The sequence below is a fragment of the Zonotrichia albicollis genome, chromosome 14, assembly GCF_047830755.1.
Source record: "Zonotrichia albicollis isolate bZonAlb1 chromosome 14, bZonAlb1.hap1, whole genome shotgun sequence".
NCBI lineage: Eukaryota > Metazoa > Chordata > Aves > Passeriformes > Passerellidae > Zonotrichia > Zonotrichia albicollis.
In genome coordinates, this window is record NC_133832.1 from 19,315,732 (window position 1) to 19,343,700 (window position 27,969).

At 41.5% G+C, this 27,969-nt stretch overlaps 1 protein-coding gene and 1 long non-coding RNA gene across 6 annotated transcripts in view; one reads left to right on the forward strand and one right to left on the reverse strand.

Moving 5' to 3' along the window:
• The window catches only part of DIAPH2 (diaphanous related formin 2), a 168,826-nt gene extending 151,370 nt beyond the window's left edge, over positions 1-17,456 (forward strand). For all 4 annotated transcript variants that reach the window (XM_074551318.1, XM_074551319.1, XM_074551320.1 and 1 more), the window contains one exon: positions 12,963-17,456. In XM_074551318.1, coding sequence (XP_074407419.1) covers positions 12,963-13,027 — 65 coding nt within the window. In that variant the 3' untranslated portion in view covers positions 13,028-17,456. The remainder of the gene's footprint in view (positions 1-12,962) is intronic.
• On the reverse strand, positions 3,024-11,367 carry LOC106629783 (uncharacterized). 2 transcript variants are annotated; one of them, XR_003381807.2, is made up of 4 exons: positions 10,224-11,367; positions 7,761-7,851; positions 6,455-6,759; positions 3,024-5,684 (listed from the first exon to the last, which is right to left on the reverse strand). It is a non-coding gene; the product is annotated as an uncharacterized LOC106629783 (long non-coding RNA). The 2 variants fall into 2 exon arrangements; XR_001333173.3 differs by lacking the exon at positions 7,761-7,851.
• Positions 17,457-27,969: the final 10,513 nt, after the last annotated feature.

Here is a 27,969-nt window from a genome sequence, read left to right on the forward strand (position 1 = left end):
AGAAATGCTGGATATCAGCTGTTTATCATTTTTCTAGCCTGTCAAAAAGCATGAATTGGCGTTCCTCTGAAATATACATTTATGTACATATATATAAACTTATTTTAAATTACCCAGAGCATTTTTATGTAACTTTTGGAGGGTCCCTCCTGTGCCCAGGTTTGTCCATGTGGGTGAGAATGCAGCAGAAAAAGGATGATATTTTAAAGAGGGGAGGCTCACAGACCTTCCAGCCTGATGCAGGTTTTTTGAAGGCTCCCTGCTGGACTTTTCCTGTTCAAACTCTTGAATCATTCTCTATTTTAAGGATCTGCCATGCCCTGAAGGTGTTGTGACATTTTCTAATCCTTCCTGCTGGACTTTGCAGATATTGAGGCTCTCTCATGCTGGGCTGGACTTGAAGTGCACGAGGCTTGGGTTTGAATAAGAACTCAAAATAAACCAAATAAATCAGATTGCAGTTTGCACTTTGGCTCTTTCCTACTGGCATTCCAAGAGTATTTAACTGTTTTCTTATAAAAAAATTTAAAGGCATCTGAAAATACTTTGCATAGTTAAGAGTATTTATCTTCCTTGGATTTTTCCCTTCTGGAGTGAGATATCATTTCCAGCCCTCTGCAAGCATGCTGTTCTATGAAATAGTTATTTGCCTTAAACTGAGTCAGTAGAACTCTTGGAATATAAGTAGCCAGATTTGCATAGTTTATGGGGAAAAAAAAAAATCTCTGTACCAAACTTTGTAGTAAACCTTTTGAAAATATTTCATCTACAGTTTGCTTTGCTGCTGCTGCTGAGTAGGAAATTCCAAAATCACAGCTGTGAATTTCATAGAATTAAAACCACCCCATATTTTAAAAAGTCCCCATCCTCACAGCAAAGTCCCTGGAGATGGCTTTCTGTATCCAAAGCCTGAAAAATTGCAAGTTGTTAAGCTGAAATACAAGCTCTCTTTTATTTACTATTTCCGCTTTTTGCTATTTTCTATCGGAATATTAGGTTGGAAAATTGGAGGAGTTTGCTATCTTTTTTTAGTTTTTTCTTTTTTTTCCAGTCGTGATAAACAGCTGATGAAGCATTTTTAAGAGCATCAAAAATGTCATTTTTTCTTTTTTTTTTTTTTTTCCTGTAAGTTTTTATAATTGTTTCCTTGAGTATCCAGGGCAAAAAGAAACACTTGGGCAGCAGCAGGAGTTATCATCAAAGTGCAGCCAAGCCTCAGCCCTGTTTTACAGAAAACCCTGTGTGAAACATCTCTTTAAAGGGGATACAAACAAAAAAGGTAACGAGTCCTTTGATCAGACGTTTAATTCAGCAAAATGGGCTTTGCTGGTGCACAGTGGATTAAAAGCAATCAGAACCCTGGGCTGGGAGCTGAGAGAAAGCTCAGGGAAGGGCTGCTGGATAAAATAAAGGCCAGTGAGTCACAAAGAGGTGTGAACTGTTAACGCTCTGCCTTTGTTATTGCTGAAGATGAAACCAGTCCAAGCGTGAAAAAATATTCCCTGGGATGGAATAGAAGGAGCTTGTAGTGAAAAGTGTTTATATACAGCAAAACATCGTTCTAAAGGACATTACCAGCTTTGGGCAAAAAACCAGCTGATGGATTAATGTGATTTTTGTGGCACTAAGGTTGTACTTTCCTAATCATTTTATCCAGCAGCAAAATTTGTGTGTGTTCCTAAAATTTGTGTGAGAAACTCCTGACTGTTTTCTGTTTTCTTTCACCCAAATTCAGAATTTCCTTGTCTATATGGTAAAACCAGTTTTGGGGTGGTGCTCTAAATAAGATCTCTAGATGGGAACAGAACTGGAAATGGAGATAATGATTATTTTGTGGCACAAATCATTGTTTTCCAGTCTAAGGGCACTGAAGAGGTGATGGGGGATCCTGAATCTCCTCCGTGTGAGAGTGAGGAAGCTCAGCCAGCAATGCTCACCCTGGTCAGCCAGGCCGGCTCCCTGTGCTCAGGGCATGCTGGAGGACAGGTTTGTCCCCAAATTGCTCATTTTTGTGTCCTCTCACAGCAGGGTCCTGTTCTGAGCCTGTTCTGAGCTGTTCTGAGCTGTTCTGAGCCCATTCTGAGCCCGTTCTGCTGCCTCAGACACAGCCAAGCCCCCCTTGCCCCATCCTTCAGTCCCACTCCAGCCTGCACAAGGATGAAGAACAATTTAAATCCCAAATTCCTCCTGGGTCCCTCTGTGGGAGGGGTTGCTGCTGCCTCCCCTGCAGCCCCAGAGAATGTCAATATATTTATATTCACTCTTTCCATCCCCACCTGCTGTGGGAGCTGAAGGAGGGGCCTGGTTCAGCCCTCCTGCATCTGGAGAGAAAAACCCTGAGTGAATTTGGAGCAGCACATGAAATAACCCTGCTCAGGTACACGTGTTGATCAATGGAAACACTGTTGGAGCTATTCAGGGACACCTTGCTGCCCTGTCCCAGCATTAACTGCTTCTATATTTTTATTCTTTATATGAACAGAAAGGGTCGAATTCTGCTTTATGTGAGCACGGGCTTCTCACTCTGCATCATAATGGGGTTGTCCATGCTCAGCCAAGAAAGAAATTAGACTCCTAAGTTCTTAAAAGTTATTATATTTTACCTCAGAGCCTGCCATGTATAGTCTAAATTACTTTCCTGTATGAATTATTTTAATAAGCAACAGTTTCACATTCACATAAGGTGCACATGCAAATAATAGAGATTAAAAGTGACTTTGAGGATGGAGTTGTTCTCAGCTGGGGGTGCAGAGAGGTGTCAGGTGCTGGTGAGATCATCCTGCCAGGCTGCAACAGGAGCTTTTCTTTCCTGTCCTGTGCTAAAATGCAGATGGGCACAGAAAGCCATGGCCTGTGCCAGCCAGCCATACAGCAGTGATGGAGTTTTAAGTTTTCTCATAGCATATTCAGTTCCATTTAAATATTGCAAAATGCTGAATTGTAAATGTTAACCTAGCCATGAATAAAAAATGCTGATATTTTATTTAATCAAAAAAAAATAATTATGGATATTCTGCCTTTATTGTATTATTTAAAATATTTCGTTTTATTTGTAGCCTACAAGTTCTGGCAGAGTGGGTTTTATATATATATATATATATATTTATATATATAGAGAGAATATTTTTCTGATGCATAAAAAATACAGAATACTGACTTTTGCAGGCTACAGGGAATATTGCCATTGTCTGGGTATGGAGAAAAATCAGTTTACATTTACCAGTAGGAAATACCTCTTTTCAGGCCCAGGCTGGGCCCTGAGTCAGGAATTCTCACACTTTTAGAAGTTTTGTCCATTTCCATATTGGGGTTCATTGCTCAATTCCAGCTCCAGGTTGTGCAGCCCCACCCTGCCTGTTTGCTCTCCTCAATTTGCCATTTTTGCAGTTTTTGGGGCTGAAGCTGCAGTGCTGTCCTTGGTTCTGGGCTGGGAAAGGATTGCTGTGTGTGCCTGAGCTGAGGGAGAGCTGCTGGCACTTTATATGGATTCAGAGTTATAAACCAGTGCAGTGCAGAGGCTGGGAAATAGGGAAGATAAAACTGAAGGCAAACCTGCCCTTGGTGCCTTGGAGTGGCTGCCTGGAACAGAGGCCAGACAAGGCTGGGAGAATAAAGTAATTATTTTTAATTACTTAATTGATTGTTTGTTTTAAAGAAAGTAATTTTAAGTAATTGTTTCTTTTAAAGAAAGTAAGTTCAAGTAATATTTCTTTCGGGACAGTTTCAGTGGGATGAGGGATGCAGGGAGCCCTGGGCTCTCAGTCTGACTCCTTTCAGGACAGTTTCAGTGGGATGAGGGATGGGAACTCTGACCTTCCCTGTGCATTTCCCATCCAGAACCTGTCCCTGTCTGTGTTCCCTGCCCTGCTTTGTGACCTTCCAGCCACCTCACCCCCAGAGCAAGTACAGCTTGTAGGGGTGGAGGTGTTCACAGGGGAGCTGGGAATGGGACATTTTAAATCTCATTATTGATGGAGAGAACAGCGGATCAGCACCAGGCAGATCTGTTTGAAATGGGAGTACGTGGGTTTTGCAGTGTCACAGGCTTTTCCTTGGCAGGGAAATAGGGACAATTAAACCAAGGAAACACAGCTTTCACATCAGCAGACCTGCCCTCTCTGGCATGAGGAGGTTTTTGAGTAAAGGCTCTGCTTTTACTTTTGGACATCTACTAAAAGTGTGTGTAGTCATGAAAGAAGAATCACAATCTCTGTGTTTTGAGGTTTGGATTTTTTCAGCACTTGAAGCAGACAATTTACTCTCTGGAACTTATTTTACCCTTCTGATTCATCAGCTAAATGTTTTCACTATGCGGGAGAGGTCACAAATGAGAAGTTCAAGGGAAAAATATCTGAATAAATGTATTTTTATTGCCAAGGATCTCTCTCTCTCTTTTTCTTTGTTACTGTTACTTAGTCCTGACCTTGCTGGATGTGACACATTCGATTCTCACATGTCTTATTCTTCACCTGGAGTTGTTTTCTGAAGTACTTTCATTTGTCTCATTTGGCTTCAAACAAATCCCACATTCATGTCCTAAATGTTTCACTAGTCAGAATAATTAAGTTGATCAGGTCTGGGAGCACTGGAAGGCAAATAATAGGGTCACTGAAGCATTCAGGCTCTAATGGGAACCTGAGTTCATTCAGATATCAAATCTAATAATTGCTTTACACCTGTACTCACACTCCCAGGGAGAGAGGTCACGTCGATGGTTTAGTGCTCCCGGGACGCTTTCAGGGAATATCAGTTCTGGATTTAAAACACCAACTTGTTTTGACTTTTTTCAACTTTGTTCTTGTTTTTATGTATCAGTTGTAGCTCAGCTGATTACTCATCTTTATGCACAGGGAAATATTTTCACGTGACAATCTCTTATTAAAAGTAGAATGTGATTAATGTATTGCAAAGCAGATTTAATAGCAATCAGAAAAGTGAGAAGACTATCATCTGAGTTTCACTGCTATCAAACAATTTATTAGCCAATTTAAATGCACTGTATACAATTTACCAGTATTCAAAGGCTGAAAATGAGTCTGCAGGTGATTATATGTACAGAACAGCAGAAGGATTCTAGGAATATTCACAGCCATGATTGCTCCTTGAAAAAGGCAATTTCAGAAGAATGAGGTAAAAATCAGTATTACTTTGTGAGATTTTATGGGAAATGAAGCAATAATTATAACTCCTCAGTCTGACTAAATTCTGTGATAAATCTCCATGAATGCCAGCAGTACAGGCTGTCACAAAAATTCGAGAAAATTTTATCACAATCAAGAATAAAAAAAAAAAACTGCCTAGGAAAATGACAGCTATTCATAGCAGGTTTCAGTAAATTCCAGCCTCAAATGCTGGTCACAGTGCTGCTTGTTATTGGAGGGGATTTGAACTGATGCAATCGTTCCTCTTCATCTTCTTTTTATTTTTCCACCTTTATAAGTTTACCTCTCAGCTGAGAATTCCAACTGAAAAAGAAATGGAAAATGGCTGTGGATGTGCCTGCATTGTGCTGACACGAAGGCCTATTTTTCTCTGTAATTTTAAAGGCCAATTACCCTTGGAGGAAAGGAGAAAAATAGATTGATTTGTCTTGTAACCCCTGAGGCAGGCATGTGTTTTCTCCTGCTAAGGCTTTTCCAGTGCAACTCTTGTGGAAGAGCTTTCACTGCACATCCCAAGCGGTGCTATTAACAAAGAAAGCAAAGGCAAATTAAAATATTAAACAGATCATTTAAAGGTTTAAGGAATCTTATCTTACTGGGCCAGCTCTTTCTTTGTTTTTCGGGTGGTTTGGAAATCTTAAGCCCAGAGTAAGCAATAGTGGAATTTCCTTTAAACTGATTACTTGAAAATAGGGTTTGCAAATCCATTTGTCATCCTACAAATACTGAACTTCAGCTCTAAATAGGGTAAGTATTTATTTCTTTATTGGAATTGTGATACAGATGGGCAATATCCTCACTCTGGGCTGCAGCAGTGTGACATTCATTGTGCTGCCACGCTGGATTGGCCGTGGTCACAGCTGGGTTGAGCTGAGCTGGTAAATGTCATCACACATGCCATTTAGCATTAAAACTTCCCACATTATTCCCTTTTCAAGCATTTTTGTGTCTAACACACAGGACACAAATAAATGGGTTTTCTACTGATGTTCTGCATTTTCCTTGGACTCAAAGGCTACAATTAGCAGTGCCCAGCAAGCTGGGTCTGAGTGGCAGCGCGGAGATTAGACGTGGCTTTGTTCCCTTTTAATCTGAGTAAAACTCTTTTGTGGCAGGGCTTAAATTCTTTAACTCTCTGCATTTCAGACCTGCTTCTGTGCCACAGCGCTGCTGGGTATTAACAAATTTATTTAGCAAGTTAAAGAGGATCCAAACAGGCACATATCTTCTCCATGAGAAACTGCTCACACAGAATAATCTGGAAACCTTCAAGTGAAGGTGCTGTGTGTTACCTCAATGGCTTCACAGCTTTGAAGGCGGTGTTTCTGCACAGAACACGACACTCCTGACTCCTGCAGATAACTCGGGAGATGTTTCTGCTTTTTTCCTGAGGAGGAACCATTCAGCCTTCAGACACATCCTTTCAAGTGCTGCAGCTCTCCTTGGTGCTTTTTCTTCCTCCTGATTTCTTCTTAAACCTTTTCTTCCCCCTCAATGCCTCACAGATCAATGGATTTGTAAATATCCCAGTGGCACATTGTTAACAAATGATGTCTTTATAATTAATGTGTTCAGCTGCGCTGTCCTTATTTGGGGGCTTTAAAAAAAAACCAACAAAAAAAGCAAACACCAAAACCATTTTGCTTTCTTTTTGGCCTAAGGGTAAGTTTCTGTTTCTCGATCATAACATTTATAAACCCAGGTTATCACTCAGCTTTCACATGAAAGTCTTGACCTACACCAAAATAAACCAGGATTTATAGAATTTGACCTTACAGCTCCAGGGTTTGTTTGAAACCTCGATGTTTTCTTTGAAACTGATGCTAAAATAACCTTTTTACCTGGCATTTAACTTTGATTGTCAAGAACTTGGGATTCTGTTTAGCAAAAAAACCCAAAAAGCTGAGAACAGGGATGTTGGATCACTTGGTCTGTTCTCATTTTTGGTTACAGAAATATCAAATCCCAGTGAATGTCAGATGCTGTGATGGTTATAAAGGGTTGAGGTCAGATTTTGCCAGGCATGTTTAGGTTGAAATAAGAGTGGTTTAAATACTTAATGATTAACAGAAAGCACATTAACTGTACAGTGCCCCTTAACCCAGCTAGAAAAGTGTTTTATTTGCTTGTTTCATCTGCTGGCAATAAGGATCTTTTGAAAAGAGCTATTTCAGCCCCTTTTCTGCAGTGTTATTTCGGCTCTATTTCTCCCATAACCGATTTTTACCTTATTGCTATTTTTTTTTTCTCTATGGGCCATACATTCTGAAAGATCAATTTGAAATCAAATCTCACAGAGATGGGCCAAATCTTAACAGAATTGAGGTTAGGAGAGCCATTTTCTCTCAGAAAGGGTTTTGCTCCAGACAGCAACAGCAGTTTTGATGCTCTTAATTTCCTTTCCTGGCCTTTTTCTCAGTTGGGATCTGCAATAATGTCAGAGGGACGGGCCAGGCAGCACCACGGGCAGGGCTGAGCTGCTAAAGAGGAGCTGGGTGGGGATGGAGCTCCCTGCTGGTTTACTCTGAGTCAATTCTGCTCCTGCCTGAGGTTCTACCAATTCCATTTTCCAAAAAAAATGTTCCAAAAAAATTGTACCTTTCATTGTGGGATGCTAAAGGTGATGGAGGCGACTGCAGTCCATGAAGGAAAATATTAATAATAAAATAAAAACAACAGCAATCAAAACCTAGACCAAAATAAAAATAAAATAAAAATATAATAATAATAATAATAATAATAATAATAATAATAATAATAATAATAATAATAATAATAATAATAATAATAATTATTATTATTATTATTATTATTATTATTATTATTATTATTATTATTATTACTTGGGTTGATCCTTCAAGCAGTTGGCAATGTGCTGTTGCAGCAAATGATGAATTGGCCTCAGTTTTCCCTGTGCTTGGGTAGCCCCAGGAGAAAACTGGAGGCTGCCCAGATTCAAGTGAATTGAATTTCACCTAATTTGTCATCATTTTAATCCGTGACACTGGAAAATATTTGGTTATCCTGATCAGAAAGAAGTGATACTTGTAAAACAAAATTCAGGTTTTCACCTTTTCCTATAGAGCAAATGCCAGTTTTTACAGATGAAGTGTTTGATCCTTGGAATCCATCTGTTGTGACACTTTATCCATTTTAAACCTACTAAAATGAGTCCTTTCCTCATTTTTTCATCATTCCCCACCTGTAGGAAATTGTCTTGCTGTTTTCCCTGTTTCACTGCTGCAGTGCTTGGGACTGCACGAGTATTTTCCCTTTGGTTGCTCATGAAAACAAGATGTGTTTCAGTAGGATTTCCTAGTGAACAAGATTTTACATGAATGAAGAAATAAATGTTTGATGTAAAGGCTTTCATTGATTCCCAAAGGCACGGGCCATACAAATTCCCTTACAGCACACAGTTCTGTCTCTTTTGCATAGTCAAAACTATTTCAAAAAGATGGATTTTTAAATATTTTATTAACTGCTGAGAGTTCTACCTTCTTGCTGTGATCATTTTCAAGGCAAGTCAAACCAGGACCTCGTTTCTCTGAGCATGGAACAGTTTTTATTATTATTATTATTATTTTTGTCAGCTGTGGAAAGGTCAATTCTGCCACCTTGGGGAGGTGATTTAGGAGGGGAAAGAGGAGTCAAACAAGGTACCAAGCCCAGGGTAGCAGTTTGTAACACATTTATAATTTTAATCTCAGGGCTGAGAGATAATGATAGAAGAGAACTTCTTTTTCCTTGTTGCAGAATGATGCAAATTCCAACCAGGTGCCTTTGAGGTATGGTTTTATAGACTCTGCCTTTCCCTTATCAGATTTCTCAGTGTCATGACCAGTCCATTGGACTGCACAACATCTCTATTAATACTAGCATTGATTGCTCATAAAAAATAGGGTTTGTAATTAGGAGTGCATAAAGTTACTACCTGGAAGAGTGGATAAGGAGAAAATGAAATGAAAAAGTCACTTAATCTTAGCACTGCAGTTGTGCAAAGTGCCATTTATTTTTCTCCTCGTATAACCGAGTTGTGTGTTGATAACAAGCTGCTGGGTTAATAAATCTGTGGCAGCTATTGAGACTTCTCTTTTAATAACAGAGCTAATGAAGGAAAGGAAAAATAAAAAGGAAAAAGCGTTGAGGAAAGGAAAAATAGATTTTGCAGGGTTTATTCCCATCTTGGTGCTGAGTGCAAGTCTTGAGCAAGGAATTGTTTTTATAACAAAGTCCATTTGTTTTTTGCAGGGTCACCATTGCATTCCAGGGTTGTGTGTACTAAAAAGGAGCTGCTGATTTGATTCCTCAGCATTTAATTTTATATTGACTTCATTTCCATTTGATCCAGCTAGCTAAAAGATGGGGATTCTTTTGTGATATAAAAATCTGCTTTGTTTCCCATTTTAATCCTTCACTCTTCTACCTTTCACTGCTCCAAGATCCTTTCAGCAGATTGAGAGGCCACTTTGAAGGTCGTGTGCTCACTTCTGAGACATTATAATGTCTGTAATGGGAGCAGAGTGGGTGTGCCCTGCTTTTAGAAGAAATGGACTTCTAAGATTAAAGTGAGAAATCCAATTCTCTCCCCGTGGGGTTACCAGGAGGCCTGGCTGGCACCCACAGAACCCATGATCATGGTTTCTAGTCATGTTTGCATGTTTTCAAAGCTACCTGAGCCCTGGGCAATGATTTCTTATTGCATTTCAACCACTTTTAACTTGCTCTTATTTTCCCTCTCCATCCCCCCCTTACAAAAGGAAAGAGTTTTACCATTTATTGATGTTATAGTTGATTTTATGCCAGAATAGTCAGTCATGTTTATGAGCCAGACTTGCTTTGTGCTGTATTCAATACGGTCTGTTACATTCAAAAGGTAAATACAGATGTTGGAGATAACTGAATGTGCATATTGAAAGTGATAGAAATGTAATGATTTTTCAAAATTCTTGCTCAAGTGCTGAAATGCCAGCCCAACCCAGTTTCACAAGGAATCAGGATATGAAACCATAAGAAAGCCTTTGTTTTAACACATAATGTATTAAGAAAATATTTTATTACCTGAAGAAGGAAATTATAATTTTTGACTATTTTGTTTTGTGGCTTTGTGTTTGCCTGAAGTCCCAGCCCAGCTTTGCAACTGCGTGATGAAGGGAGAAAATCTAAAAAAAAAAAAAAAATTAAAAAATCAAGAGTTCTAATACTCTCTCAATCTGTTTTTAACCTGTGGAGTTGAGGCTGATGTTTGGGGCCACTGAGAGCAGTATCAGTGCAGCCTTTGCTGCTGGAGGAGCAGCAGCACATCGGAGTTGATGACTTCCCTTCCTCTGTGCTTTAATTGCCAGCTCTTAGTGACACTGCAACCAGCACAGAGATTTATGCCCATGCAAAACAGATTGACTTAGGGTAATTTGAATACTTTATGCATGGCTAGGTTCATTAGGAAAAGGAGGCAAGGCAGAACTATAAAAAGAACTAATAATCTTGCTAAAGGAGCCGTTAATTCCCCACAGTGCCGGCGCAGAGCAGGGAAGGGGAGGCTGATTCTGCAGCCCCTGTTCTCTGTCCGGGAACAGATCACAGAGATGACTCCTTTGTCTCCTTTAATTGCCTGCCCGTGCCTGGCTCTGCTGGCTTCGAGCAGGGCCTGGGCTTGAGGGGGCTCTGGGGGTCACCTTGGCCACCCTGTGCCCAGCCTGGCTGCAGGGGAATGGGTGGAATAGCTGAGGATGGAGCTGCAGCCCGTCCTGGGGCAGTGCCCAGTGCCCTTCAGAGCCACGAGGGTGTCCTGCTGGTCAGTGTCCTGACAGGAGATTCCTGATGGTCAGTGTCCTGTGAGGAGATTCCTGCTGGTCAGTGCCCTGTGAGGAGGAGATTCCTGATGGTCAGTGCCCTGACAGGAGGAGATTCCCGCTGGTCAGTGTCCTGTGAGGAGGAGATTCCTGCTGGTCAGTGCCCTGTCAGGAGATTCCTGATGGTCAGTGCCCTGTCAGGAGATTCCTGATGGTCAGTGCCCTGTGAGGAGGAGATTCCTGCTGGTCAGTGTCCTGTGAGGAGGAGATTCCTGATGGTCAGTGTCCTGTCAGGAGATTCCTGCTGGTCAGTGTCCTGTCAGGAGGAGATTCCTGCTGGTCAGTGCCCTGTGAGGAGGAGATTCCTGATGGTCAGTGCCCTGTCAGGAGATTCCTGATGGTCAGTGTCCTGTCAGGAGATTCCCGCTGGTCATTGTCCTCTCAGGAGATTCCTGCTGGTCAGTGTCCTGTGAGGAGATTCCTGATGTTCAGTGCCCTGTCAGGAGTGTCCTGCTGGTCAGTGTCCTGTGAGGAGGAGATTCCTGCTGGTCAGTGCCCTGTCAGGAGATTCCTGATGGTCAGTGCCCTGTCAGGAGTGTCCTGATGGTCAGTGCCCTGTCAGGAGATTCCTGCTGGTCAGTGTCCTGTCAGGAGATTCCTGATGGTCAGTGCCCTGTCAGGAGTGTCCTGATGGTCAGTGCCCTGTCAGGAGATTCCTGCTGGTCAGTGCCCTTCAGAGCCAGGAGGGGTGTCCTGCTGGTCACTTGTGCCCTGTCAGGATACACTGTGAGCTGCTGCTCTCCCATTTTGGGCAGACACAACAATTCCTCTCCAGGCTGGGCACCAAGGACACCTCACTGCCTCAGGCCCTGAGATGGAAACAAAAGTGAGTTTGGGGGTGCAAATTTGGGGTAAATGACTTCATTACCTGAAGCTGGAATTGGAAAATTAACCCCAATATGCAAATGCCCCAAACTTATCAAAGTGTGAAACCTGTGGTCCATTTTGGGTGGGCTTTGTCTGCCCCAAATGTCCCTGAAGGCCCTTCAATAAATAGAACTGCTTTTTATTCCCTTAATTCTGTGTTTAGGCAGCCCCAAAATGCATCAACCTCTTAATGATATTGTCTGTACAAGTCCCAGCCCCTCTGTTGGGACATCCTGGTGCTGCAGCAATGTAGGGGCAGGAATGGTGCAGAGCAGCACCTGAATGGGACAGGGGAGAAAATGTCAAAGGGAAGCTGCCACCAAAACCAAAAGAAGAAAAAAAAAAGAAAAAATGTTTATGGCAGGAACTCATTGTCACAAAGAAAGATGCAAACCTGCAGAACGCTGAGTGGGGGTTAATCTCCTGCCCCTTTCTGTGTGTGTGTGCATTCATGGCTTTAAAATTTTATTGTAAAGGCATTTAGGAGCGTGGCTGGTACTTGGTGATTGTTTTCTTGTGATAGAGACATATTTATTATTCATTGCAATAATTACTGGGCAATATTTTGTACTGAAAGTTGTTCACGTTGCACGATCAGGAAATGCTTAGGAAGTGGCTGATTTAACTGTTCTATTTTTAACTCTGTACCAAATTACAGTGAGAGGTGTTTGGGCTTTTGGGCTTGGAGCATCTGGCAGGTTTTCACTGGTCAGTGCGTTCCCATGAAAGTTGAAATGTATTTTTCCAGAGATTCTCTGCATAAATTATTTATAAAATTTGAAGGATTTTTATCCAGAATTGTATTTATTATGTGCTGTTTCCAAGGGGACCGCGTTTCAGGATTCTCCCAATGCTTTTATCACCCAGCTTCTCTGATCAAGAAAGTAATTTATTGCTGATTGCAGAACTCTTGAACTCAGTCTGGCAGCTGCAGTGTGAAACTTCTCTGATCCAGTCTCCTACTTACTTATTTACATATCATTCAGAATGATTTTCAGGGCTGTTTGAAAACCTCTTGACATTGCATTATCCGTGTTTCAAATCTTGTGGTGATTTGTTTTTTTCTCTCTTTTTGTTGCAGATAACAAACGAGTGACTTTGGAAAGGTCTCGTTCTCGACACAACGGAGCAATTGCAGCTGTATGATTCTTCTGATGCCAAAGAATTAATGAATTGTTTTATTTACAATGAAATGGATGTGCTTTGGGAAGAGTTTATCATCCAAATTGGCAATGATCATAAAGGAATACTGGTATTGATTAAATGAGATGGTGTAAGAATATGTAATTTTAAAGCAGTTGCTAAAAATAATCCACATACTGTATCTTATTACCCCAACTACCAAGATCTGTAAACAGTGTTAAACAGTAGGGTATATATCTTATTTTCTTATGTTCTTTCTTTTTTTCCACCCCTTTTTGTTTAAGCTGGCAACTCACATGAAAGGAGTTGGGGATTTCTAGGTTATGTTTTATATGGGTAAGAAAATACACTTCTGTTGAAAGAGTACAGCTGTGGATTCCATCTGCAGTTCTGATTTGAACATGAAAGGAAAAATAATAAAATTGTATGTTAATAAATTCAGAGATGAGCTGGTCTACATTATCAGAATCTTTTTTGTAACCATAAAAAGGCAACACATAGCCCCAGTCAGGTTGCTGAAAACCTTATCTCAGTGTAAAGCCTGGTGGATTCAGCTGCCAGTGGGATACACCACATATCTACACTTCTGATATGATGAGGTGTAGTTACTTATCACTGCTAAAAAGAAAAAAAAAAATTAAATCAAACAGAGCATAGGATTTTTCCAAAATTGTATCAAGGGCAGAATATGTTTTTCACTGTATCTAAGGAGGGATTTTTCTAATTGTGCACTTATATATTCTTTATAAAGCTGTTTGGGGGAAAGTGTGATTGTCCTATTTTGATGATGCTAAAATGCCTGTGTGTAGGTTTTTAGAGACAAGCTACACGGCGAAGTTTTTCAGAACTGCCTCTGAGTTTTTCCTCTGTTTCTCAGGTAAAGCACCTAGGGGGTCTCCACTGGTGGATTTTAGTGCTGAGGGTTCAGCAGCTACCAACCCATTTCCGAGCTGGAGCGCTGCCTGGCAGTGACCAAGGCTGATTTTTGGGAACTCCTCCCGTTGCCCTGCGTGCCCAGGCCCTTGCACTGCAGCTCCTCAGGGAGCAGCTGCCTCTGTTTGTCCTGGCACGAATCCTGGGGAAATCAAATCCTCCCTCCCTGTCCCCTTGGTCCCCATCCGGGAGGGGATGGAGGGTTTGGAGTGGAATTCCAGTGGAACTACTGCGAAAGTTGCTGAGCTGTGATGTTTGTAAAGGATCAGGATGCTCTGCAGCAGCTGGCACTTGTTCTCAGATTATTAATGCTTATCACTGATTGATGAAATTTTATTGTGGATGCTTTTATTGCCTGGGGTTGTGGGGCACTTGGGGTTTTTTAGTGTCTGTAAAGGCTGTCTGGAAGGTGAGGTGTCAGTGGTTGCTGTGCACAAACTCCTTGCTCTGGAGGGACTTTGCTCCTGGGGCAGTGGATCTTTGCACTACTGCTTGAGCCAAGCATCTTTGTACAGAAAATTCTTTTTGCTTCTCTGCTGACATCCTCTCAAAACTATTGGACTAATTTGGGATAGATTCCCACAATCACAAACTGCGTTGTTGTAAGAAAAGATACAGCTCCTTTTCAATCTAGTATTGAATTGTAATTTTTATTTGTTTTTTCAAAGACTACAGGGGGTTTGCCCATAGCTCTAAACATAGGAATACCACTGAAGCCTAGTGAAATGCTTGCTGTCAACTAAATACTCTCCCTAAACAGTTTGGGGGCTTTAGGAACAAACTGAAGAGTTGTATGGTACTTCAGGAAAAAAAAAAAGAGAAAAAAAAGCATGCAACAGGATTTTATCCTTGTTTATCAGTAAGAGCTAAAAAGAATTAAAGAATTCCATCCTGTTTCGTGCAAGGTCAACACCAGCCTTGTATTGAAGCCCTGCTTCTTGAAATGGAACTATTAAATTTACACTTATAAAAATGTGCTTAATGTACAAAGCCAGTTTAAAGGATTAGGTTCATAATGTCTATAAAAATCAATAGTGTCTTAGAATTCAGACTTTGAAATTAGCATTTTGCTGGGATTTACAAGTATTGGTATAATCTTTCTATGTGAAAACTCAAAAGCTCTCCACAGAATCTTTATACGATAGCAGTAGTTATTAGTGCACAAGTTTCTCATTTCCATGGGTTATAATTTTTTTTTGAAAGCTCTGTGAAAGCTGGCTACAGATTTTCAAGAACCAAATCTTAGGAAAAAAAGGCAAATCCAAAATAACAACATCATCTGATGCTTCTATTTTACTACTATTTTTTTCATATTTGAAACATTTATATAATTTAATGGACATATCTGTTAGAACGAAAGTGTCTTTCAAAGGAAAACTAGTTTAGAAGATAATTTATGTAAATATAGGGTGCTCGTATTTATGAAGTCTAAAATATTTTCTGAAATTGATGCTGGTCACTTTGTCTTTTGATAGTTTTTCAGTCTATATTGAATTGCAGATATTTTTAATGTTTTTATTATTGATCTAATTTTCAGAGGTGTCACATGTTTATCTAGAAGTGTAGAAGAGTAGCACCTTTTTCAGAAATGCACTTGCCTTATTTTCTAATTTTAAAAAAAATGAAATATATCAGTTAAATTATATTTGTATTCAAAGTAATCCCAGAAAGAAAATCACTGGAGGGTTCATACATAAATTTCTTGCTAATTATGTTTCACTCTCTGTCCTCTGAGACATGACGTTAACAATATACCAGCACATCTGTTTGCATTCACATTTTACCAGTTACAAGTTCCGAGAGAGTTTGGTTTGTTTTTTTTTAACGATGTTACACTGTTTACATTTCTTAGTTTATTTAAGAGGAAAATAATTTTACCTTTGCGATGAATCGAACCCAACCTCCGAATGCCGCGGGAATGGGAAGTTTCAGTGCTGTACAAATGTTCCGTATCTGTGTGAGCTCAGGGCTGGGCAGGCGCTGGGCTCCTCCTGCTCCAGTTTTGTGCAGTTTGCTGGGAGAGCAATGCAGCTGCCCTGTCCTGTGTGTCTGTGTGGGATCCACAGGGATCCATCCAGCACACCCGAGATAAATCTGATTTTTTGGCTGAAACCAGAACAGGAGCAGTGCTCAGAGGGCACTGGCAAACGGAAACGCTGTCCCTTGTTCTGGTTTCAGCTGGCTGTGGTCATTATGAGCAGTGTGATCTGAAATGATCTGTTCTTCTTGAGAATTGAGATACAAGAGCGTTCCCACAGTTCCCTTCTGTAATATGCAAATAATCATGAATATCTGTATATTTTTGCATTTTTGTGTGTGGTATATGTACTACCTCAGACAAATGCTGTAAAAAAACGTAATATTTTCATGGTTTCTATCCAAGCCACAATTCATTAGTAACCTGCTTTAAATTCATCCCACAACACACCAAACTCTGAGAATCTGGCTGAGTTTTAGGTTTGGCTCTGGAAACCCTCCTTTAGCTTTTGTTAAGGAAACTTTGCAGCCTTCAGCTTTCACATCCCTCAGGCAATCCCTGCTTTGATGGGTGGCTCCAGCCCTTCCTACCCTGAGAATGATCTAGCTGGTGAATATTCCAAACAGGTGATAGTTCTGTGGGAGCAAACTTCCCTGTGTGTGTAAATTGCTTTTTTTCCATTCAGCAAAGGCTTGGCTGAGTTCTACTTTGCTGTTTGCCTTCCAAGTGCTGCAAGGTCGGGCAGGACATGTGCTGAGCAATGTCCGGCCCGCCTCTGATGTGCCATACTGTATTTGCAAGTTTCAACTCATTTTTGAGACAAGTCTTGTGAGGAACCTCTTCCCCCGCGGTGTCTCCGCACCCGCCCGCGCATGCACACGAAATGTAAATAAAAAATAACTTAAAAAAGAAAAAAAAAAAATGAATCCGAGCAGATGCAGCCAAATGCCTCAGCTGCAGGTGTCCCCAGGTGTGCCAGTGCTGCCTCTGTGCTGCAGGGAGGGAGTGGTGTGAGCGCCCTGCAGTCCTGAGGCACCCACGGGTGCCACGGGGAGGGGAAAGGAGAAGGATTTGTCCTTGGGGTGCTTTTAGCACTGTTTGAGGTGATACATATGCCACAGAATATGAACAATAACCTATCACACTTCAGTCAATCTGCTACCACGCACCATTTGATTTCCCTTTTGGAAGTCATAGGACTCCTGATGCCAAAAAAAAAAAAATTAAAAAAGATAAAAAAAAATAAAATAAAAAGGTGACAAAGCTCATGCATTTCTATTTTTTAAACAGCTCTGTGTTTGTATGTAATGTTTAAAATAGGAATTTGATGAAATCACAGCCTGGCCATTGTTAATCCATGTATTCTGAAAACTGTAATAAAGATATACATACCATGATTCTGGTAGATGCACAATGTTTTACTTGATTACCATGATTATTTCCTGTTGAGTACCATCACCTCAAAGCCTGGGTTTGCTGTATAAAATTGTCATGCTGAAATTACATTCCATTTTAGCTTACTGTCGTTTTGTGGATTTCTTCTTTTTTTCTCTGAGGTGTCAATTCTGTTTGACTTGAATTGGGAGAACCAGGTGCCTTTTCCAATGAAGGAGGACTTTAAAACCAAATAACCCCAAAAAATCACATAATTTTTAAAAACCCAATTAAATGACGGTGATACCATTTAATTTTTACAAAAATAACAATAAAAGGGAATCAATGAACAAATCCCATGGGTCCCTATTTATTTGAAGAGGCTGGATTTCAGTATAGAATTTCTAAGCAGACAAATAGTCAGACAGCTATTGCTGATGTTTTCCAAATTATTTAATTCATTCCCAGAATGGTCTTATCAGAACAGAAACCTGACAGACTCTTCACTTCAAAACTGTTAATGATGTGACCACAACAGACTGAACTGCACAATAGTACAGAGAGATAGCACTGAATTTTACTCAGAATTCTAATTGGATATAACCCTAATGAATATGAGCAGCCATGTTAATACAACTCTCCTTAAGTAACCTTTAATATGTGGAAAAAAGGATGTGCCCAGGAATGGGGAAAGGCACCATAAATATATATGTGTGTGTATATATATATATATATATAACATTCCCCCAAACCATCTGCAAATGCCCACATAAATATTAAATTTTATATAAGTTTTGTTTCTTGAGACATTATTAATTGTGGGGGTTTTTTGATAGTGCTAATATCAATGTATGGGTTTATTAAATTGTCATTGCTTTCTTTAGCATCCTGTGCATGCTGATAGAGCATTTGTTGCTTTATGACATTAATGTTTTCTCATAATTACCTGTAAGCAGCTGATTCCCTGCCTTTAAATACTCATTATGTGAAACTTAAAAGTGCAATTCATTGTGGTATCAGGTGGTTAAAAATTATTTCATAAATTCTTTTTCACAAAACTGGGTGTGGGTTCCGTTTGGGAGAAAACATTTCCAGGTATGGACTTAGACAAGTCCCTGTGAGTTTCCCCAGGCACAATGGGAGTGTCTTTTGAACCATCCCCGTTATGTTTGCACATCAGGCAGTGGGCAATCTGCAGTCATTCACTGCAGCATAATTGATTATTACTTTATTAGTATAGCAGTCCTGCTCCATGGGGTATTTAAAGCACACCCTGGTGGAAAAGAGCTCTCCGTTGAGCAGAGTGGGAGACAAACCTCTGACTCCTGAGTGGTGAGGGATGGTGATAATCCCCTGTCAGTCTGAGCTCTCCGTCGTGCTGGAAAAACATCCCAAGGAACTTCCTGATTTACACATTGGGAAATGCTGGAAAGCAGCACTTGGAATAACACACAATGCCAGAAAGGACTACAAGGTGGAACTAGATAGCCAATTTTTAATAATCTGGACTCAGAAGAAGCTGCTTTGCCCTTGCAATAGTTCTGCATTTATTACCTTACTTGCATACCTGCTGAAGTGAGGGGCTCAGTGCTCTTTGCACTTGGAGTTTTTCAGAATGTGATAGCCATAAACTGGAGCAGACACAATTCACAAGAGGGGACAAGAGCATAACTGTAAATAATTCAGCAGAAACTCTTTCAGGTGCTTCTGGGGGCTTTTTGCATCTGCCATTGTATTTTCTTCCTCAATAATTTCATTTTGGTAATCTGACTTGCCCAGCAGAGGCCATTTAAAGAAGCAATAATCACAGGTGGTATAATCCCTTTTACACAAAGGAACAATTTAAAAAGGACAAACTTCATTTCGCTGGGTTTCAGTGGGCTCTACCAGGGAAGTGTTGTCTTTTGCCATTCATTTGTGTTTGCCTTGAGCTCACCATGTGTTCTGCCCTGTAAAATCTGAATATTCCTGATTCCTGGGTTTGGCAAAGGACTGACACAGCAGATAAAAGGTCTCTTGATCTGTTCTCCTGCGTGGCCCAGCTGTGATTCAGGCTTGCAGCCATTTATCTGTGAGCACACAGGCTCCAGTCTGCGGGTCAGGCTTAGCACTGGGAGGCAGAATTTAAAACACAACATTTAAAACACAAAATTTAAAAGACCAAATGCAAAGTAGAGAGAACCTGGAGGGCAACAAAAATACATCTGTTGGGCAGCAGCTCTGATGTCTTGGCCTGGTTGGACTGCTGGAAAATTTTGGCCTTCCAATAAAGCCTATTTATGCATATTATTAAGATATCAGATAGAAAAGTTATGCTAGTTTAATTGTAGGTACTGCAAACTGCTGGGATTATTCAGGTTTTTGCTGTTGCTCACTAATTTCCCCATTTTTGGCTTTCAGCTGGAGCCAGAGTGATGAACCCTTGCACTGAGGAGAGGTGCATTGATCAGGGAGGTGGGAACTGAGGGAGATGAGCAGGGGAAGCCTTTAATGCAAATTCTCCTGTAAAGCAAAACTATATTTCTGCATGGAGTTCCTTGTATAATCAAGGAAGCAAATTACATAAAACAGATCTTTGATCATGAAGATGTTTTCCATGCAAAGTGTGCTGCTTTTCCCACATTAATACCCTGTTTGCTCCTAATGAAGGCAGAGCCTGCAATTTTTGTTACAATCCAGCACCAACACAGTCATCATTTTCTTTGGTTTTGATTTTCATCAGATTTCTTTCATGGGGGATCAGTTGCAGGTGCCTGAGCCTGGGAAGGAGCAGGTGTGGAAGATCAGGCACAATCTGATGGCTGATTTAAACCAGGAGGGTTCTGTTCAGCCTCAGGTTTTTTCCACCTGTGAAGCCAATTCTCCTTTCACTGTGTGTTTTGTCTCAGTTGTGGCTCTCCACACCATTCCAGGGGCTGAAGATTGGAGTTCCCAGTGAACATCTGCATTTTCCAGCTGGAGAAGCAAGGAATGCCCAACAGAACAGGTGGGAGCATTTTCTAAAGATGTGCAAGACTTCATGGGGAAGCCCTTTCTGTCCACCTGGGTGGGGAAAACTCTGTGGTAAATTCTTCCCAGGCAAAGCCCTGAGGATTTCCCTGGGGGGGGAAGGATTCAGAGGATCCCACAACACAAAATTCAGCAAACTGAAGCAGGGACAGCAGATCCTCCCAGTTTTCCTGGCAGGCACTTCACTCCTTCAGGCAGGATTCACCCAAGCAAGCCCTGTGGGCCAGGATGGGCTCTTAGAACATCCTGCACTTGTCTCTGCCCCTTGGAAAATGGGCTTTAGCTAAGGTACCCACCTGAGCAAGGCTGGATTCTCACCCTGCACCTCCATGGGCTCTTCTGCAATGGGATTTTCTCTTCCCCACTCTCCAGAATAATTTGGTGGGAGCTGGACAGACAGATTCATGGATATCTCTTGAGGAGGCAGCACTGACCAGGGGATGGGCTGACACTGGTTTATTGTGTCATTGGTTTATTGATGCACATGCTGAGAAATGGAACTTTGAGCCCTGAGTGAGGATTTTTCCCTAGTGCAGGGTAAATGTGGTGGGGGAAGAGGGGAGCTGTGCTGCTCTGTCAGGGAGCAGTGACCAGCACTGCATCCCTGTTACTCTGGGTTTTTAAGATTTTCTAAGCTTTCTAATGGGATATTCTTGTAGTGAGCTTTCTGTAAATTACTCATTGTTTTGCATTCCTTTATGGAGGCGGAGAATTTGATGGACTGTTGGTTTTTCCAGTGTCATTGGAGAGGTGGCACTGTCACCCTCCAATCTGCTGTCACTTTTGGAAATCTATAAATGTTGGAGTCAGAAATTAAGTTTCCCTTTTCTTCACCTTGAGAACAGCGGTGTGAGCTTGTGTTCTTGCATGTCCTGTAGTGCCACGTCCCTGCAAGGCTGAGGGAGGCAGACGTTTGTGTTCTGCTTGTCCTGGTAAAATGTAAATACATCAATCTGTGCCCACCCAGCAGCCTGTGATGGCAATAATTGTTTTGGCCCCAATTCATTCTAACAGTGGTGGAATTAAAACCCAATCTGTTGGTGGTTGGTTTCCTCTCCCCCAGAGGAGAAAACCTCCTGAGAAATGAGGGAATGAATCTCATTCTGCAGGTGGCAAAGTGAAATTTATCTAAATCCACCATCTCTGGGCCCAGCCTTCCTGCAAGACAGCAGCACCAACCCCCAGCACAGGGCTGATTAAAAACTTTCCATATTGCTGCTAGCTGGATGCAATTTAGAGTATGAGCTGCTATACTGAGATGCTGAGAACTGTAAACAGTATTTGCATTTTGTTATGAATGTTTTGCATAACTTTAGGGATGTTTTCTTTATCCCCAAGTGGGGCTGGTTTGAGCCCATAATGTGCTGTGAAGTTCCAGGAACAGAAAAATTTGTTGAGCTCAAACAGGCCAGTATCACAGCAGACGTAAGAGTGTTCAAGCAAGGAGTGTTTTGCATCCAAAATGTGTATATATTTGCATTTTTGATGCAAAAGCCTCTTCATCAACACTGAAAATGGAACCCATAGCTGAGGCAGTGCAGAATTCTATGAAATTGAAAAGTTGTGTGTAATTTCTGAAAAACAAAGTCTATTTTGCACAGCTCTAACTATAGCTAATATTTAAACCAATTTAGTCATCAGTGAACTAACATGGCAGGAGCACTCTGAGCTTCTTTAGCACTGGAAGTTTCTCTTGTACCTAGATCTGTGCAGTTGCTTTTTTTAAAATATTTTCTAATTAAACTTTATCCTATTTAATTGCTAGGACAAGAAAAAAAGTGCAGAAAGATTGGGATCTGAATTTTAAACATCCTCATTTTAGGTGTGTTGGTTTTAGTTCTCAGTTTTAAGGGGAATCTCAGCACGAGATTCCTCTGGAAAGCCAAAGTTGAATTTTTTAATGCCAGTCACAGTTGAGGTTCTGGAGCTGGCTTTGGGATTGCACTCTGTGATACTGCCCCGAGCTCATTAAGAATTACTGAATTCCCAAAATTCTGACCCTTGAAAACACTGTTTTATCCAGAAAGAGTTTTTTGGTGTTTGGGAGTCACTCAACCTCTGAGTTGGGTCCTACCTGGAAAACGGAATGGCCTCCATCCCAAAGCAGCTTTTAATCCAGATAATTGTCACTGTCAGCTGTTAATTCTCATGCACTAACAAGGTATAATATCACAAACCCTGAATTTCAATATAGGATCAGAGGAAACATGTAACTTTAGGTCAGTAGTGTGGTTGGTCATTTTTTTGGTATTTTTTTTTCTTTTTTGTATTGACATTATTAAATTGAGATCCTTCCTTCACAGAATAATGATCCTCCTATAAGCAGAATTTCTTGTGCCGAAGGCTTAGACATTTTGTAAATACAGCAACTGTGTTAATACATTTTGAATTCTGGGCTGTGATTGCAGCATTTCTAGACAATGCTGTTAGCCTGAGCAGGGAATCTCAGTCAAATGTCAGGATCTTGTCTGTAAGGTATTTCCTCTCCTAAGTGTGGTGCAGAATGTCACTGTCATTCCAATTAGTGCAGCTGATTGGTATTAAATTTGTTTTGTCTGACACACTGCAATATTTTGCTTCAAGCCAGACGTTTTGTGCACCACACAGAAACACCACGTAACAACAACAGACATTAGGGCTGGTGGCAGACAGGACCTCTAAGAATTGTCAAAGAAATCAACTTTCTAATTTTTGCACTGTTCCAGCTCTGTTTGTTGCAGCAGCACTGACAGATATTTTAGGACAACACAGCGATGTAAACCACAGCATTTACATTCACATGTTCCTGCTTTGCTGGGCAGTAATATTCATTTACTTTGCCAGACAATGACATTCATTTTTAACACTTCACTCATTTGTTGTTGTAGATTCACTGCCTAGGAAATGGAGAGGACAAAATTTAAAGATTCTTAATGTTTTAATTCCTTAGTCCCCCTTTTATTAAGTGGCTTCTTGTAGGGCTTTGGAATCCCAAGGGATGGCAGCAGAGGAGGGACCCTCCATCAACACTGCCTGTTTTTATATAAATAAACCTCTCTGTGCCTGCCTGTCAGTCACACATTCTCCTCTAAACTCACATCAGGAACATTTGTGTATGCCTAACTTCACATTTTACCTGCTACAGTGCCCTTGTGCTGGAGAGCAGGGCTCAGCTCGTCCATCTGCTGTTGGTGGCTGCAGCAGCAGAGAGCAATTGCTGAGGCCAAGGAGCTGCTCACACAGGCAAACACAGCCTTGCTTCCCCATTAACCCAGCAGAGTAATTACACTGTTAATGGGACAGCTTTCCATCTGCATCACACGTTCCTTGGGCACAAACCTGGGTGCCATTCCCTGCAAGTTCAGGAATTCCCTGCTAACAGAAAATGTCCTGGAGTAGAATGACAGCAAACAGTTTGAGGGATGTGAGAGAGATGCTGAGAATATTTATGTAGATGTATTTGTAAAAATAATCCCAGCAAAAGCACCTTTCTATCTCTTGAATGTCACAAGAGGAAATTGTCAGAGGCTACATTGCAATCTCTTTAAATGATTCCTGGTACATTATTTATTACGCTGGCATTTGGGGAATTATTATTTTTGTTTTGCTTGTTGTGGCTTTCAGAATATGATGGTACTATCCACATTTTCAATCAATAACATGACATTCTCAGGCAGCATTTCTCTGGGATCCAGTGATGGCCAGAATTTCAACCATCGTCCTGAAATACCAGCACAGCACTGCTCAGCCAAGTGAGGCATCACTTCCCTTCTCTCAAATGCTCAAACCAAGCTGCTCAAATTAGGACCCAGAAAAGGTTCCCATAGTTCAAAATTAGTTTTAGTAAATTCCTGAAAAGAATAGAAAAATGTGTTGGAGGTTGCAGAGCTTTTTTCTCCCCATGGAAGGTAAAGCTACTGCTCCCATATTTACCTGGGCCTGAGTGTTGCTAACAACTAAAATTAACTAGAAAATTGAAAGGGGGATGGAATACTCTCAGTCTGGAAGGACAGAACAGACCCGAAATGATGCCTGGGCACTTTTAAGTGAAAGGCTTTTCAGAAAAGGCTTTTCCATGCAGACACTGAGCCCTGGCATGGCTGGGTCTGTGCAGCAGTGGCACCAGCAACCCGTGCTCTGAGGGCTGGGGCTGTGCTCCTGGTGCTGCAGAGTTCTTTATGTGCTTTCCATTTCACCAGGGTGAGGCTGCTGGTGCTGCAGAGTTCTTTATGTGCATTCCATTTCACCAGGGTGAGGTTCCTGGTGCTGCAGAGTTCTTTATGTGCTTTCCATTTCACCAGGGTGAGCTTGGTCAGAGGGCAGGAGCTGGGCAGCACTGGGGGATATCTGCACAATGTGCTGCTGCTGCTACAAGGGAAATAGAAAAGTGTTTAATGGTGCCAGGAGACTGCAGTGAAATGGGAAATCCAGGGCAGACAAGCAATCATCCCTGTGGGAGAAGCAGGAGCTCCCTGCCCAGTGGAACGCAGGAATTTGAGGGTTTTGGGTTGCTGCTCACTCCAGCCATGAGGGTATGAGCTGGAGGAACCAGCAGGAGCACAGGCAGATGAAAGCACACAAACCCTTCCTCATGCCGCTGCTCCACAGCTCCTAATGGAGGTGATATGTGGATGGAGCAGGGCTGCACCAGGAGCTGCTGTAATAGGGGTAATATATCCTGCAGATAAACCCCACAAAACATCCCACAGAAAGCATGCGTGGTCCTCTGGGATTTTATGCCATAGCTTTATGGACTTCTCAAATGAATATGCATTAAATCTAGCATGTTAAATATATGTCTAATTACTTGTATTTTTAGTGGCTGCTGACAGAATTTATCCCAGCAGCTCTATTTACTCATGTATGAGAGAAGAGACTCTATTATCCACTGCTTGCAAAGCCTACATCTGTTTTTGTTCCATTCTGCTGCCATGTAGCTTTAGCAGGGCGAGCAGGAGCTACTTCATCCTGTCAGAACACATAATCATCCCAGGTTAATTCAGAACTTCCCTTCTTTCTCCCAGCATTACCCTTTTGCATCCATTGCTCCCTTTGTTTTGGGTCACTGGGCCAGGCTCTCTGTCTGGTTATCAGAGTTTCTCAGCTCACAGCTGAAACCCCTCCAGCTGTGAACAGATGTTTAAGCACTGCTGCTGCACAGGTAAACAGAGCCAGCGTGGCAGGAGGTGAACAATTGCATTCCCAAACAGAAATGGCACTGTGGGATGTTTCACTGAGGCTCATCTCGCAATTACCTGAGGTTTAGAAAACCCACAGTGTCCCTTTCCATTGTGTGCCTTCAGCTGGCACTGGGATTTCAGTCCCACTGCCTTTAGAGGCTCTAAGCAGATGCACCAAATAAATAATATTGCTCTAAATGCTGCACTGGGCAGAACTGTGTTTCACGCCCTTCTGTTCATCAGTCTGAGCAGAATTTTGGTGACAATGAAGTCCTGACCTTTTGGTCTAATACAGACTTCATCCAGCTGGGACATCAACCACATCAGTCAGTAGAAAATGATGAAGAGGAGGGTGTAGATTAAAACTTAAATTCCTGGTGAGTTTAGGAGCCTAATCCTGGTTTGAGGTTTTATATCTCAAATCAGAATCTTGGAGCTGAATTGCTGTGTCAGATGTCTCAATAATCATTACTATTTTCTCTTAATACACATCTGAAAAAGATGTATTTCTGCTTCCTGCTATCTCCTTTCATATAACTTGTGGCCCTATGATTTTCTCAGGCTGGGAAAATAATCTTCCCAGAAGCAGGAGGCAGCATTACCCAGGCTCTGTGTTAGCATTCCTCAGAGTACTCCAGCCTCATGCTCGTGTTTCCCACTCCATGGAATATATTTATTCAACACCTTTTTTTTTTTTTTTTTCCCCCTCCTTGCTGCAAAATGCACAGACAATCCTTTCAACTGCTGAACTGCTGTATTACAAGAGGCCCCAACCAAGTGCTTTTACTGTGGCAAGCTGCTGTGCTTGCTGAGTTTCCTGCAGAGCATGATAATGCATGTAAAGCATGGCCAGGAAAAGCCCACTGGGAAGGGCTCATCCCAGGGACAGCAGCAGAGGCTTTGGATGTGCTGCCTGTGCTGAGCCTCTCAGAGGCAGCCTTGAGTGGGAGATCCTTGTGAGCACGGGGAAATGTGGAGTTCTACACGCTGCAGACAGCCCAGGGATCGCCGGTGGGTTTGAAGAGAGGGAAAACAAAAGTTTGAATTTTTAGTGTATGAGCTAGGAGAGATTTAGTTTGCGCTGGTGATGTTGTTACAGTCAGAGCAAACAAAGCTGATGGTGCTGTGGCAATGCTGTGTCTGCTCTAGAAATAGTCTGGAAGTGTTCAAGGCCAGGCTGGGTGGGGATTTGAGAAGCCTGGAGCAGTGGAAGGTGCCTGTGCCCACAAAGGGGAGCTGGGTTAGGGGATCTCTGAGGTCCCTGCCAACCCCACCCTGTGATGGTGTTTGCAGGGGTCTCAGGATGAGGGAAGAGACAAGAAATGTTGACTCCATGTTTCAGAAGGGTTGATTTATTATTTTATGATATATAAAATAATGATTATATTAAAATAATTATTATATTAAAACTATACGAAAAGAATAGAAGAAAGGATTTCATCAGAAGTCTAGCTAAGAATAGAATAGGAATGATAGCAAAGGCTTGTGACTGACTGAGACAGTCAGACAGCTGGACAGTGATTGGCCATTAATTAGAAACAACCACATGAGACCAATCCCAGATGCACCTGTTGCATCCCACAGCAGCAGATAACCATTGTTTGCATTTTGTTCCTGAGGCCTCCCAGCTTCTCAGGAGGAAAAATCCTAAAGAAAGGATTTTTCATAAAACACGTCTGCGACACCCACCCTTGCATGATTCCAGGAATTTCAAACTCTGGGCATCTAATCTGGCACCTTTCACATTTGTTATCCATGGGAAAAATGTGAAATTTAACTACATTTCTTGAAGCTGATCTTGGTCAGCTGCAAAAAAAGGATGGAGGAAAAAGAAGAATTTACCATTTGTCCTGAGTGCTCTGAGCAAAGGAGAGCAGCCACAGCAGGGCTGTGCTTTGCTCACTGTCCATTCCCCAGACCTGTGTCTATTGTTGCACTAAATCTTTAAGACAAAACTTCATATTCTTATCTGCTTGATTAAGTATCCGCTATCTTCCTTCATCCTCATCATTAAAGTGACAGTGATTACACCAAATTGGATGCATGACCTCTGGGTGTTTGCCCCAGTAAGTTACCAGCGAAGGGCTGCTTATACTTTAATCCACTCCCATCAAAGTTACAAAGATTTAGTTCCCCTTACAGAGACAGTGATTCCCATCGGAAGAAAGTGCAGATAATTGCCATTTATTACCGGCAACACAAATCAGGTCTGAATCCTCTGTCTGTGTTGACATGAAGAATAACCACTACTCAGTGGAGCAAAAGGTGGTGACCCAGCAGCTAATGAAGTGTCAGAATGAAGCCAGCAGAAAAGGAGTGACTTTCAAAGTCATTGAAATGGACAAGGAAAAAAAAAAGGTAAATATTTTGTATATTTTTGAGAATTAACTCTAATTAGATTTCTTACTTTTTTTATTTGCTCTTGTCAATTCAGTCCTGCAGAATAGGCTCATCTAAACCCAAACATTTTTGTGTGTATCATGTTGAGAAAG